The sequence below is a fragment of the Lacerta agilis genome, chromosome 5 (assembly GCF_009819535.1).
Source record: "Lacerta agilis isolate rLacAgi1 chromosome 5, rLacAgi1.pri, whole genome shotgun sequence".
Lineage (NCBI taxonomy): Eukaryota > Metazoa > Chordata > Lepidosauria > Squamata > Lacertidae > Lacerta > Lacerta agilis.
The window spans coordinates 7693807-7708882 of NC_046316.1; the positions used below are offsets into that span (position 1 = coordinate 7693807).

Genomic DNA, 15076 nt, shown 5'->3' on the forward strand with positions numbered 1-15076 from the left:
TCCTAGAAAGAGCAGTTTTCTTTATAGTCCCTAAAACAATTTTATTTTTATATACAATGCAATACAACCCGACGCAATACAATTTGCATTTCTTCGCTCCCAACAACAGGCGCCCATTCTCCGCCCTCCTTTCCCCCCCCCTCGCAGTGGGCGGAGCTGACGCTGGGCAGTCCCCGCCCCTCGGGTGACGTCGACGCGCGCGTTCTGCCGGCGAGGCGTTCGCGCGGCGTGTGCGTTAAAAGGGACGTAGGATGTTTAGCCTCTGCGGGCTTCCGTAGCCGCGAGTGCGCCGCCGGTTCCTGCTCGGGTAACCTGCTGTTTCCCCTCAGGGCGCGCTCGCTTCGAGGCCGCTATGAGCGACAAGGGGGAGCTGGACCTGGCCGGGGCCAAGCAGAACACGGGCATGTGGCTCGTCAAGGTGAGCCCCGGCTATTGATACTGACACCAGGTTATTCACCTCAGCTTCCCAGAGAGGGTCGCCGGCATAAGCGTCCCCGCCCCCCACCGCCCCCATACGAAAACTGAGGGAAACACGGAGGTTTGAAGCGACCTCCCCCCCCCCCGGGCCTTCTGAGGGGCATCAGGCCGACGACCTCCCCCCTCTGCTCTGACCAACGGAGCTTCGGGGGCCGGGGGGGGGGGAAGAGGGCGTCTGCTGGTTGACGACCCCACCCCCTCATAGAATTGCAGAGGATAGGAAGGGACCCCGGGGGTCAACTAGTCCAACCCCCTGCAACTCGGGCATCTCAACTTAATTCCCCCCCCCCCACCATGAGAGGTGGCCATCCAACCTCAGCTTAAAAACCCACCAAGGAAAGAGAGTCCCGCCACCTCCCGAGGGAGCTAATTAGCGTCAGAAAGCTCTTTCCGATGTTTAGCCGGAATAATAATATAATGATAATAACCCATCTGGCTGGGTTTCCCCAGCCACTCTCCCAACATAATATTAAAAACACAATAAAACAGCTCCCAATATCAAAAACACGATAAAACATTAACAACGTCCCTAAACAGGTCTGCCTTCAGATGTCTTCTAAAAGTCAGATGGTTGCTTATTTCCTTGACATCTGTCGGGAGGGCGTTCCACAGGGCGGGCGCCACCACTGAGAAGGCCCTCTGCCTGGTTCCCTGTAATCTTACTTCTCGCAGGGAGGGACCTGCCAGAAGGCCCTCGGTACTGGACCTCAGTGTCCCAACTTGCAGCTTGCAACTTGCAGGCATTGGTTTGAGTCTTACCCTCTTCTGGAGCAGGTGGAAACAATCTTAGCTCCATCTTCCTCATGGCAGCCCTTTGCATACTGGAAGATGGCTCTCCTCTCAGTCTCCTCTTTTTCCAGGTTAAGCATACCCAATTCCCTCAACTGTTCCTCTTAATGTTTGGTTTTCAAACCCTTGATCGTCTTGCTCATTCTCCTCTGCACATGTTCCAGCTTTTCAATATACTTCTTAAACTGTCGTGACCAGAACTGGACACAGTATTACAGTTGTGGTCTGATCAAAGCAAAATAGAGCAGTGCCATTGGTACTTCATCAGGACACTATTCTGTTGATGCAGCCTAGAGTATCATTAGCTTTTTTGTTGTTGCTGCATCACGCTGTTGTGTAGTGTTGACTCATGTTCAGCTTGTGGCATGCTAAGACATTAGATCCTTTTCACAAGCACTGCTTGCAACCCAGGTGAATCCCATCTTATACTTGTGCAGCTGATTCTTCCTGTGTAGGACCTGACATTTGTCCCTGTTGAAATTCATTTTGTTTGGGCCCAGTTCTGAAATCTGTTAAGGTCATCTTGAATCCCAATTCTGTCTTCTGAACCATTAGCTGCCCCTCCCAGTTTTGTCTCATCTGTAAATCTGATGAGCATCTGTTCAGTTCCGTAATCCAATACATTCATAGAGATGTTGAACAACAACAGGCCCAGGACAGAACCCTGCTGCTCCCCACTTGTCACTTTTCCCCAGGATTATGAGGAACTATTAGTGAACACTCTTTGGGTTCAGTCAGTCAACCAGCTACAGATTCACCTAACAGTTACCTTGTCCAGCCCACATTTTACCAGCTTCCTCGCATTAATATAATGTCAAAATCCTTACTGAAGACAAGATATACTACATCCACAGCATCCCCCTGATCCACCAAGCTTGCAACTATATCAAAAAAAGAAATGAGATTCTACTGGCATGACATGTTTTTGAGAAACCCATACTGAATTCATAGCATCCTTTTCTAAGGGCTCACAGACCAACAGTTGAATTATCTGTTCTAGGGTCTTTACTAGTATCAGCGTCAAGCTCACCAGTCAGTAGTTGCCTGGGTCTTCATTTCCCCACCTTTTGAAGATGGGGGCAACAGTTGCCTGCTTCCAGTCTGCAGGGACCTTGCTAGGACTGGATGATATCAGCTTTTCAACATTGCGATGTATCACCAGCTAACCATCATGATATAGTGATGCATTGCAATGTTGAAAAGCGGAGGGAGGAACAAGCTGCATTGGGCCTGGTTCCACAAGGTGCCAGGGTGAAACCACCTCAGCTCACTTGGCAGGAGCAGTGGCAGTTTCACCCCAGCACCTTGGAAGGCCATGGCCGATTGAGTTTGTTCCTTCACATGCTGGGCGCTGGTGGCAGAGGGTGCCCCTCCCCTGTCAGTGCCCGACACACCAAGGAAAAAACATGCTTCATCTTCCACAGCGCCTTCAGGGCCAGGGCCCTTGTGGGGTGCCTCAGGGCTCCATCATCTCCCCAATTCTTTTCAATATCTATATGAAACCGTTGGGAGGAATCATCAGGGGGGTTGGGCTGGGTGTTCACCAATATGTGGATGATACTCAGCTCTACCCATTGTTTAAATTGGAATCAGTGAAGGCAGTGAACGTCCTGTGTGAGTGTCTGGAGGCAGTTGAAGGATGTATGGTGGTTAACGGATTGAGGTTGAATCCCAGTAAGACAGAAGTACTGTTTCTGGAGGACAGGGGGCGAGCAGGTGTGGGGGACTCCTGGGTTTTGAATGGGGTAACTGTGCCTCTGAAGGACAAGATGTGCAGCCTTGGGGTCATTTTGTACTCACAGCTGTTCATGGAGGCAGAAGTTAATTCTGTGTCCAGAGTGGTTATTTACCAGCTTCATATGGTATGCCAGCTGAGACCCTGCCTACCTGCACACTGTCTTGCCAGAGTGGTGCATATTCTGGTTATCTCCTGCTTGGACTACTGCAATGTGCTCTACGTGGGGCTACCTTTGAAGCTGACTTGGAAGCTACAACTAATCCAGAATGTGGCTGCCAGATTGGTGACTACGAGTGGCCACTGAGACTATATAACACTGGTCCTGAAAGATCTACATTGGCTCCCAGTATGCTTCCAAGCACAAATGACTTTGGTCCTGTATACCTGAAGGAGTGTCTCCACCCCCATTGTTCAGCCTGCACACTGAGGCCCAGTTCTGAGGGCCCTCACTGCAAGAAGTGAAGTTACAGGAACCAGGCAGAGGTCCTTGGTAGCGGTGCCCACTCTGCAGTACACCCTCCCATGTCAAAGAGATAACAATTATACAACCTTCTGTAGACATCTGAAGTCAACCTTGTATTGGGAAGCTTTTAATATCTGGGTGGAAGGAACAGCAGAATGGGGAGGCCAAGCAGGCCTGGCACAGCAGACCACCATATGCAGCAGCTTGTAGAAATTGCACTCCAAGGGTGCAGTCCTGGCTGCAGGAGTCTGTTTCACCAGCATGTTTCCTGCAAGGAGTGCATTGTCAAAGCAGCACCCAGCAGAATTGAAGACTCCTGCTCTCTGCAGTGTAGTCAGACAAAGAGGAAAGGAGAGGTGGCGTCTCCTTGCCCTGCCCTTTTCCTGACTAGATAGGTTTTATAAATCCCTGCCTAAGCCACACTCCCAAATTGATTTGAGGCTGTATCTGGGTCAGGTGTTCCCCAGGTCACTATGGCCGTAAAACTTACAAATTGCACTATCTGTTTAAAAATCTCTATATTATTTGGTTTCTTAGCATTCCCTGGTAAGGCTGGGCACTTTCAGCTAGTAAATTTAATAATATAAATAAATTCTGGCCCACCAAAAAAGATTGGAGTGGGGACAATGCACGGACTGAGCAACAGTGGTGGACTACACATAGGTAAAGCTGGCAGTGCTTTTTAACACTAGTGTGTTTTCTGGCCGTGAAACACCTTGTGTTTCTGACTGTGGCAGGCTTTCTGACCATGGATGCTGTTACTGACATCTTTGTGTTGCTAAATGAAGAAGACAGGTTTTTTGTTTATTTCTATGCAAGGAGAAGGGAGCCTGAACACACCTCCCTGCCTCATTCTGGCAATGGAAGCCAGGTTCTGTTAGTTTTCTCTTTTGCTGAAGTGTGGTGCTTGAATTAGTGGGGAAGTGAGCTATCGTAGCCTCCTTGCCACTGGTTTTCCTGCCCTCCTTATCCGTCACCACAGCACCTGATAGAACTGCTTTTTGAGGGTCTGCTTTTTGTGTTGGGGGAAGGAGAAGCATGGATGTGTAGGAGAAAGTGTGCACAAACATGCATGTCAGAAGGCTTTTCAGCCTCTTCTGAGGACAAAAAATGGGAGTAGGTGGTGTTGGGGAGAAATGAAATGAGAGCATGGCCAATGAGGCTTTTCTGCCCTGTTAGGAAGCTCCTGGGAGAGAGAATTTAAAGCGGAGGGGGAAAGTGTGTGTGTGTGTGTGTGTGTGTGTGTGAGAGAGAGAGAGAGAGAGAGAGAGAGAGAGAATATGGGAGGGGGCATACCTGGCCAGAGCAACCCTCCCCATGTGCTTCTGCTTTTTTGGATTATGAAGGATATTGGCTATTGACTTTGATTACTTGGGTGCTAAACTGCTCTGTTTGCTCCTTTTAAAAACTTAATTTCCAACTTCCTATACCCCCATCAAAGAAAAACAACAACAAAAACAACAAAAAACACAAACCTAGCTGAATTTTCAAATCCTCTGGCAGTCTTTCTCACATCACCTGCACTTTCCTTTGTCTTCATGGCTCTCCCATCATCAGTCTTTGGCCCTAAACATTCACTTTCTTTTTTTTACTGGGTTTGTAAATTAGGGTGATGGGTGGGAAGAGAGAAAGGATCAAGCTTGGCAAAACAGAACTTAGCCCATGTTTCTAAACAAATTTGGTAGTATTGTTGGGAATATGCTATAGCATTATAATGAAAAAAATAATGAATTATATCAATTTCAAGGAAAAGATACAAAGATTGGATTTATTTAATTTAAAAAAACCTTCATTAATTTCTGCAGTGTTAGTAGTCTATAGACAAATGTATTGTGTTTGAAAACTCTCTTACTAGTGTGCCAATCATTATGCTGTTAATAAAAAGTAAAGGTGATGCACATCCTGTTCTCCCTCTTGTAATTCATTTTAAAACAATAGTGCTACAAATTGTGATCAGTGCTTTGTTTGATTTGTAATTATATTGTTTGAAATTCGGGAATATGATTATATTGTAATGCTAATGTTCTCTTTGTTCTTTACTGCTTAAGAAAGCAATCTAGAATATATTTTGATTTAGTGTTGCTTTCTTCTACATCCTGAAAGATGTACCGGTAGTTCTTCCTGTCTCAGGATTTAAAGAGTGGGGGAATAGAGAGAAAATTAAAGTACATATTTCTTTTCTGTACTTACTGGATTTTATTTTATTTTATTGCCTTTTGTTATAGGTTCCAAAATACTTATCACAACAGTGGAATAAAGCTTCAGGAAGAGGTGAAGTTGGCAAGCTAAGAATTGCCAAGTAAGAGTGCTTACATTTTACATTCAGATTTTCTTTTGTATGGGTAGTGGATGGGGTAGGGTGGAGAAGGAACTGCTGTGAAACCTTTTAGGCTTACAGGTTTTTTTTCTTATTTGAGACACATCTGATAGTATAGTTGCTCTTGCTCCTGAATCATGATTATGATTGTGTGTGATACTCAGGCACCGCTTTACAATAACACAGTCTGGGTTTTAAAACAGCCTTTGAGATGAGGCCTTTTAATATGCCCTGTGAGCCCTACAATCCTGCCCAGATAAGCCAGGTGCCGGTTTTTATATTTCTGCCTTGTCCATTTGGCTCTGGATATGGTCATTTTGGAGAAATTGTATACTTCAGATGTACAAATGAACGGCAGTATTGAGAGGGAATATTTGATCTTGCTTCAAAAGATCACTTGGGCCCACAGTTATAATAGGCTCCCTTCCTCCAAACTTCATATAACAGAACAGTTCCCTAAACTAATAACGTGGCTTGATTCCTTCAATAAATGTGAATGTGCAACTTCCCAAGCAAACAGAAAGTAAGACATTGACATATCCTCAAATTATTATTTTTATTTATATCCCATCTTTCCTCAAAGGAGCTTAGGGTGGCATACACATAGTTCTCCCTATTTTGTCCTGACAACAACCCTGTGAGGTAGGTTAGACTGAGTGAGAGTGAGAGTGAGCTTCATGGCTACCAGGAGATTTGAACCCTGGTCTCCCAGGTCTTAGTCCAGCAATCTAACTTCTACACCACTCTGGCTCTCATTTTTCACACATTTTATCCGTTTTGAACACTCTGAATACTTTCTGGTTTGAATCCATCTTACTTTGAAAACAGTGACCAAAATTGGACAGGATTGTCCTATACGGTGCTGAGTGGGACACACCGATTGCATTCCATTTCACTGTGTAATTCTTTGGGTCATTTGCCCCTTTTTGTGACCATCATGGTGCTGATTGAGATTCTGACAATAGTCTAGTTGCAAGTCCATCTCAGTTACCGAGTCCAGTCTCCTGGTCTCATTTCCTTGGATCCAAATGGGTTCTGTGTGAACTGAAATGCACTTATACTTAAGGGTGAGTCCTCTTCTTGCTGCAACTTCTCTCACCGCATGTGAGAGTCCCCCAGTCATCAGGAGCAGATTTAGTGGGAGGGAGCAAGGCGATGCAAAGAGGAAAGCCAAAAAAACCAGTTCTGTGATGAAACTATGTTCTGCACATGGAACTGGAGCCCAAACCATCTATAGCATTGAAATACATGTGTGCATTTGTCCTGCCTATTGCATCCTTAAGAGGCCTTTCATCATTTCCCTCTAATCTAGGCTTATTGCCTCTGCTGATGCTCTGATGTAGAGGGCTTTCAGTTCCTTAGCTGGGTACAGGCTCAGAGCGTGTGAATTCTGGCTGTCCCAATTGGGGACTCGCTGGCTCAAGGGTCGCTGGTTGGATGGACTGCCTCCAGTGCTGCTGGTATCACAGAACTGGCTGGTTTCTCTTTGTTGGAGTTGAAACCTAGGTAGCAGAGGGAGGGGAGAGCCCTGAAAATACCACAATGATTCCCCAGTTATATAGCATTTAGATTCCTCAGGAGGGATTTATTTTTATTCCTTGTACTCCAATAGTTATAAGAAATAATTAAAATACTATATCCTTTTGCTTTTTTCATAGGAATCAAGGAAGAACAGAAGTAAGTAGATAAAATGCAAATGTTATGAAAGTATATTTTGTATTGGAGTATATTGGAATAGATGGGTTACATATTTTTATGTTCTGTGTTGTATTTATACCAGTGCCATTTCATCTAACAGTATAATCCTTTTCTGAGAAGGTACATGTTATCTTTTCTGTTTCACACTTGTGAAACTTAAATATAATTGCTAAATAAACTAACATTTATTAATTCCCTTTAACAGAGCTTGTGTGAAAGCTAGAGATTGGGGTGCTTAACCCTTTTGTTTATTCCTTTTCCCCTCCTGTAAAAAAGAATGCAAGACACTATTTTAATGTTTAAATACCGGTAGCAATAAGTCTCACTTACTGTGTCCTTGCACTTGTTAGATTAAGTTCATATGTACAAGGCAGGCAGGTATTACCCGTGTTTCTCCTAAAATAAGACACCGTCTTATATTTTTTCCCCCTCAACAAAACACAGTATGGCTTATTTTCAGGGGATGCCTTATTTTAACCACATCGCATTTGTACGCTGCATAGCCACGCCTCTCCAAGCTGTTTTAATGAAAGGTGCCGCATCACTGGCTTTTTTTCGGGGTATGGCTTATTTTCGGGGAATGGCTTATATTTCGTAAATGCATAGAAATCCTGCTATGGCTTACTTTATGGCTATGTCTTATTTTAGGAGAAACACGGTACTTATGTTACTAATGTTTTACATAAATTTATCACTAAGACTAAAACTCTTGCAGACTCTGACTAACTCTAAGGCAGGCAGCAGCAGAACAGAACAGAACAGACCCCCTGCTCAGCTCCTCTAACAACACAAAAAGACTGCTATTAACTGACATAACTGTACTAGCTTACACAGCTGTCTCAGCCACAAGCTATATGTCCTCACAAGATTCTTTCTTAGAATGTTGCGAGTATTCATCCATTACATAGCATCTTGGATGCTCATGTCTCGCTGTAAACCCTACACAAATCCAGAGTGGAGTCCCTAGACATCTTCTATGCTTCCTTCTGGAAACTCCTGCAGCCAAGCTGGTGTCAAATGTAGTCCAAAGGAAAGCAAAGTAGTATATCAGCAAGACTGTTGTTGTTGTCTGGGCAGCCCAGGACTTCCATATATACAGGCTTGTGCCCTGGAGAGGTTATGTCGATGCTGGTAATGCAGCAAAAACAATGTGGGAAGCAGCACTTTACCCCCAATGGCACACTCTTCCTTTGTCTCTCGAGACAGACTGATGCCAACAACATTGAACAATGAATTAATTCTCCAAAGCAGTTGACAATTCCTTTTCCATAAGAAATATTTATTGCAGTGTTTGGTTTTCAGGTATCTTTCACTTTGAATGAAGATCTTGCCAACATTGATGATATTGGTGGGAAGCCAACTTCCATCAGTGCACCCAGAGAACACCCTTTTCTCTTACAAAGTGTTGGAGGACAGATGTTAACCGTGTTTACAGAGAGTTCATTGGGTAAGTTGGAGGAAGATTGATAGTTAGCTGAAGTTTTGCAAATTGAGAGATGTTTGCTAAATTGAACTTCTACATCCAGATTTTCTTGAGATGGTTTCTTTGGTTTGGACTTTTCTGTTTTGATTCTTGTGGTGTAGCCTAAACAATTAGTATGGAACAAAATAATGGCAATTGCCAGAATTCTAAAATTTTAAACTCTGAATGTTTTTGTAGATAGATTCTTTTAAAATGTCATAAGAAGAGCCAGCTGAATTAGGCAAATGGTGTATCTAACCCATTATCCTGTTCTCATGGTGGCCCACCAGATCATAGAACTGTGGAGCTGAAAGGGATCCCGAGAGTCATGCAATGCAGGAATTTCAACTAAAGCATCCATGGCAGAGGGCCAACCAACCTCTGCTAAAAGCCTCCAAGAAAGGAGAGTCCACAACCTCCTAAGGGAGTCTGTTCTACTGTTGAACAGCTCTTACTGTCAGAAAATTCTCCCTGATGTTTTCTCAGAATCTCTTTTCTTGTAACTTGAAGCCGTTGGTTCGAATCCTACTGTCTGGAGCAGGAGAAAACAGTCTTTCTCCATTAAAAAAGAAGAAGCTCCTTAAGCTTTTTGAAATTGGGTTTCCTAAAGTCCAGAGTACATGTCTGACTCCACTTAGCTTTCCCTTGCCTCTGCATCCCAGGAGGACATGATCACGTCCCCCCAAATTTTCCAGTACTTCCACTTTGTTGATCAATTCTTCCCTATTGGTGAGGACCAGGTCCAAGACAGATGATCCCCTTGTTGCTTCTTCCACTTTTTGGGAAGCAAAATGTGGGAGGCAATGGAGGAATTTGTTGGACCTTTCTCTGAAATCATTGGCTTGGAATGTAGCGAGTGGGTTATCGGCATACTCATTCATCATCAGTAGCCCTGGATGGGAAGAGGTTGGGTCTAGTATGGACAGTGGGTGGAAGAATTGAACCCTGATGTTGGGTCACATAAGTTATGAGAGGGAACCACATAAAATGTTTGTTTCATCAAAGCCTTTGGTGCCTAGTGCCCCCTTCCCATGTGTAGTGCCATTTGGCTATCAATTCCATGCATTTGATTCAAGGTAATATGTTATATATGTGGGGCTACCTTTTGAAAATGGTCTGGAAACTACAACGGTCCTGGAAAATGACAGCTAGATTGTTAATAGGGACCAGATGCTTTGGCCTTATTATTCTGATCCTTGCCTGCCTCTACAGACTTTGATATGATTTATTTATATAGTTGATTTTAAATTTGACTATTGTCTATTGTTCTCAGAACTGGAATATCTCTTTTAAAAAGGGGGGTGCTGCTTAGTTGGCTGGTAAATGTGAGCCCTAGTTATTTGACTTTGCTGAGCTATTTTTTGTTGTTGTTTGTGCATGAAATATAAACTACATTTTGTTCTGTAAACATCGCCATATGTACATAACTGGTTGCCATGCAACAGTGCAATTTGTGCTACCCATTATTTTGTCTTTATTGCTGTCCCAGTTCTACGTCTCTTGCATATATTTCAATATTAATAGGCCACCATGAGCAAATTAGGTGTTTCTTTTCCCAAATATACACTTACTGTGTAACCTGGTGAACAATTACACACTATTTTAGATTAAGACTGGCATTTCTATCAGCCTAACAGCAGTAAAATGCTGCTGTAGAGTAAAAAAAAAAAAAGCAGACACAATGGTGGTTCATTGCTGCAGTTTTCAGATATGAGTAAAGTAACAGCTTGGTAGATCACATGTTTTGCATTTAAAGATTTCAGGTTCAGTTCTCAGAACTTTCAATTAAAGTAGTGTTTTAAGACTTCTGAACTTAGCACACCTGTTCCAAACTCATCTGCTTTCTATGGATCCAGGATCAGTTGTCTGTTCCACGGGAGAGATCCTTGCACAAAGTGATATGTATTGTGTTCAAGAATCTGTGGATAAGAAGTAATCTCATGCTAGCATTAGAAGAAAAATATAGCTGTATATCTCTATCCCTCTAAACCCACATAATGGCATAAACTTTTACTGCTTTTGCCAGTGTCTTGTAGTGGTTAGAGTGTTGGACTAGGACAGGCATAGGGAACCTTCGGCTCTCCAGATGTTTTGGCCTACAACTCCCATGATCCCTAGCTAACAGGACCAGTGGTCAGGGATGATGGGAATTGTAGTCCAAAACATCTGGAGAGCCGAAGGTTCCCTATGCCTGGACTAGGACCTTGAAGACCAGTGTTCAAGTCCCTACTCAACCATGAAGCCTGTTTGGTGACTTTATACTTATGTTCTCTCTGTCTAACCTATTGCACAGTCGTTTGTGAGGATAAAGTGGAGAGGAGAACCATGAATGCTACACTAGTTCCTTGGATGTAATCTGGAATATACATGTAATAGTTCTTAATAATAATATGTCCATGAAAGCGCATCATAATAAATTCATAATAAATAATCTACAAGAGCCCACCAAACCTGTTGTTGCTTTTTGCTGCAGCAGACTAACAATTACCTCCATGGGAATTTGTTGTACTTGTTATAATGTCATTCTCGTTTATTTGCATTTATGTTTCTGAATGCTATTAGTGGTTTTTGATAAATGAGTTTTTGAGTTTCTATTTATGCTGCCATTATAATGGTGTATATTGAATTATTAGGAATTGGCATTGATTATTGAAATAGTACAGTATGTTTATTTGATTATAACAATTTTTACTGTAATGGAATATTGCTTTGACTTGTATTTGGTATGAACCCACTTTGGGTCCAGAAATGGCACATTCTTCCCCTCCCCTTTCAGATCCACTGTCCTCCTGGAAGCCCAGCCCACAAATCTTTGTTTCTCAAGTTATCTGGTCTTGGGTTTTAGAAAGAGTTTCAAACGGTAGATCATGATTGACTGAAAAGCCTTACGTTGTTCAGGACTGCACTACAGGGAGTTTATAGCGTTCCATAAGGTTGAGTTTCAAAGAGGAACACTCTTAATATTGAATTGTGAAGTCCTAAACCTTGTTCTATTGTCATTTGCAGAAAGCCAGACAGATGAAAAATCTGAAATCAGCAACAGCGGTAAGTGTTGGCTGCAATAACTTGTTTACGGAGATAATAAAAAACAATACTAACTGATTCATTGCTACAAATTTCTTGAATTGTTCAGAATCTAGAGTTTATGCAGGTAGTTACATTGAAACTTTTAAAACGTTTAGATGTACTGTATTTCTGGTTTCCTTTGGCTACTTAATATCATTGCAGTTTGCAAATGCTTGGTGAGGGAATTTCACAAGGAAGTTATCTTCATTTCAAAAAATCACTTCAAATTTTGTGAAGTATAACAAATCGTAGGAGGGTGGACAGACTTGCATGATCTGGTGCAAAAGACAGAGAATTCCATAAATCTGAGTCCAAGGATTTGTGAGTATCAGAACTCCAATAGAGACCTACCTCAAACTTTTTTCATTGCTCCCATATAATTTAGGGTGGGAGGTCATTTTCTTGCTGGTATTATTTTGCAGATGCGCGACTTCCTGCTCCCAAGGCAGTTAAAGGTTGCCTGTTTGGCAAGGTTGGTTCTGTTTTATTTTTTAATAGTTACCAATGATCTTAGTCTGGTGTTTAACAAAAGCCTCCAGGAAGACCCAAGTTTGCAAGCTTGGAAGGCTGTTCCATGCAGTCACAGTCACAAAACAGTTTGCTGATCTCCCAGCACAGACATGACAACTACCTAGTCCTCCTTAAAAATTATCTCATTTCAATGACAAAGAGGGGCTCAGCAGTTAAAAGAACTTGAACTGAGGCTGCCATACAGTGAGATTACCTGGGACACAATTGTGTTGCAGGAATCTCATCAACACAAATCCTCCAAAACACCTTTACCTGAGGGTTGATGGCTCAGTGAGCAACTGTGCACACCTGCCTCTTCAAAACCAGGGGTGTAGCTACCCTCTTCACTAAGCAATGCCCATTTCAGATGGGAAAATCTAGCAGAGATAAATGGCAGGTTTCTTTTTATAATTCTGGCTTGCATATATGCACCAAATTCCAGCCAACATGCTTTTCTTAAGGACACTTTGCAAAAAACTGAATGACTTCAGAGAAGGCTCAGTTATAACTGCTGCCCTAATGACTTCATAGATCACAGCTCTTCCTGTTCTTTAAGAAGCAGCCATGATAATCAGTTGCAGAGCATAATTGCCTAATGGGGCCTAACAGATACTTGGAGACATTTAAACCCAACAGCACATGATTTCTTTTCTTTTTCTCACCAATTCAAAGCATGATCCAGGTTCTCTCCCCTATACTGGAAAGGCTGCGGAGAGATAGATTCATATTGTCATGCATGGTGGAATTGCCTGTTGGTATACTCCTGCCAACCTAGCAGTTCAAAAGCATGCCAAAAAGTAAAAGTAGATAAATAGGTACCGCTCCGGCGGAAAGGTAAACAGTGTTTCCGTGCGCTGCTCTGGTTTCGCCAGAAGCGGCTTAGTGATGCTGGCCACATGACCCGGAAAAACTGTCTACCGACAAGCGTCGCCTCCCTCGGCCTGTAAAGCGAGATGAGCGCCGCAACCCCAGAATCGTCTGCGACTGGACTTAACTGTCAGGGGTCCTTTACCTTTATATTCCTTTTGGGAAAAGGTGTTTTATGTTATTTCCAAAATTATGCAACAACTCCTCCCACCAAATTCAGCTCTTGCCTTATTATCATGAGACCCAAATTTAACAATAACCTTAAATGCAGAGATTTAGTATTCTATCTGTTATCTTTATTTTATTTTATTTTATTTCATATTTTTTAACATTACAAACATCCATTTAAACAAAATAACACTGATACAAACTTGGCGTTCTCTGAACCCCTGGACTTCTCCCCCGGTTTTCAAAATGTACATTTTTTATCTTTACTGCATTTGATTACATTTATCTAACTTTAATTTAATCATTTTTTTAGACTTTTGGTTTTTGCAGATTACAAGTGTTATAAAAATCCTGCTAAAAGTGTTTACTGTGTTATTTAATATAGTCTATGTATTTTTTCCACTCTGTATTAAATTTGTTGTCTTCTTGGTGTCTGATTCTTCCAGTCATCTTTGCCATTTCAGCGTATTCCATCGTCTTCATAATCCACTCTTTTTTCGTTGGTATTTTCTCTTCCTTCCATCCCTGGGCGTAAAGCATTCTCGCAACTGTCGTCATATGCATAAACAGTCTTTTCATATCCTTTGGTAATTCTTCTCCTATTATACCTATTAAAAAGGCTTCTGGTTTTTTAACAAAAGTTATCTTAAACATTTTTTTCAATTCATCATATATCCTTTCCCAGAATGCCTTTACCTTTTTGCATGTCTACCACATGTGGTAGAATGTGCCTTCTTTCTCTTTACACTTCCAGTATATGTTAGTATTATTTTTATACATTTTTGCTATTCTTACCAGAGTCAAATACCATCTATACATACATCATTTTCACATAGTTCTCTTTTAACGTACAGCATGCTGTAAATTTCAATTCCTCCCTCCACAGTCTTTCCCAATCCGCAAGTTGTATTATACCCCACATCTTTTGCCCAGTGGATTATTACTGATTTAACTCTTCATCTTTAGTTTCCCATGTATTTTATCTGTTACCATTAGCCCAATTAACAATAGCCTAATATTGGACACAGTCTATAGAAATCCCCATTGAAATCTGGTTAAATAATATTTCGAATGTGGCTCTGTTGCAATGCGTTACTTGCCACAGAGGGGTAATTAAAAGCAATTCAAGGATGGACACTTTTGGTGAAACCGCTTGTTTTTCCTTTATAAATGAGATGGAATATACTTTGATTCTACCCTCAACACAAGAATCTCTGTGGAGAGGCTATTTGAATTTATAATGCATAAATAAATGTATTGCTTCTGTACTGCATAAGAAAGTGAATAAAAATGTACCACTGGACAGGTTACTGTAAAGGTAAAGGGACCCCTGACAGTTAAGTCCAGTCACGGACGACTTGCTTTAATGGCCGAGGGAGCCGGCATCTGTCTGCAGACAGCTTCCGGGTTATGTGGCCAGCATGACTAAGCCGCTTCTGGTGAACCAGAGCAGTGCACGGAAATGCCGTTTACCTTCCCGCTAGAAGGTACTTGCACTTTGACGTGCTTTCGGACTGCTAG

At 42.4% G+C, this 15076-nt stretch overlaps 1 protein-coding gene across 2 annotated transcripts in view; it reads left to right on the plus strand.

The window, feature by feature from the left end:
* The first annotated feature begins 272 nt into the window (after nucleotides 1-272).
* GTF2F2 (general transcription factor IIF subunit 2) overlaps nucleotides 273-15076 on the plus strand; it is a 54144-nt gene continuing 39340 nt past the window's right edge. Inside the window, exons 1-5 of one of the 2 annotated variants that reach the window (XM_033148382.1) lie at nucleotides 273-418; nucleotides 5693-5766; nucleotides 7443-7461; nucleotides 8785-8929; nucleotides 11951-11989. In XM_033148382.1, coding sequence (XP_033004273.1) covers nucleotides 353-418; nucleotides 5693-5766; nucleotides 7443-7461; nucleotides 8785-8929; nucleotides 11951-11989 — 343 coding nt within the window. In that variant the 5' untranslated portion in view covers nucleotides 273-352. The remainder of the gene's footprint in view (nucleotides 419-5692; nucleotides 5767-7442; nucleotides 7462-8784; nucleotides 8930-11950; nucleotides 11990-15076) is intronic. The other variant, XM_033148383.1, reaches the window with a different exon arrangement.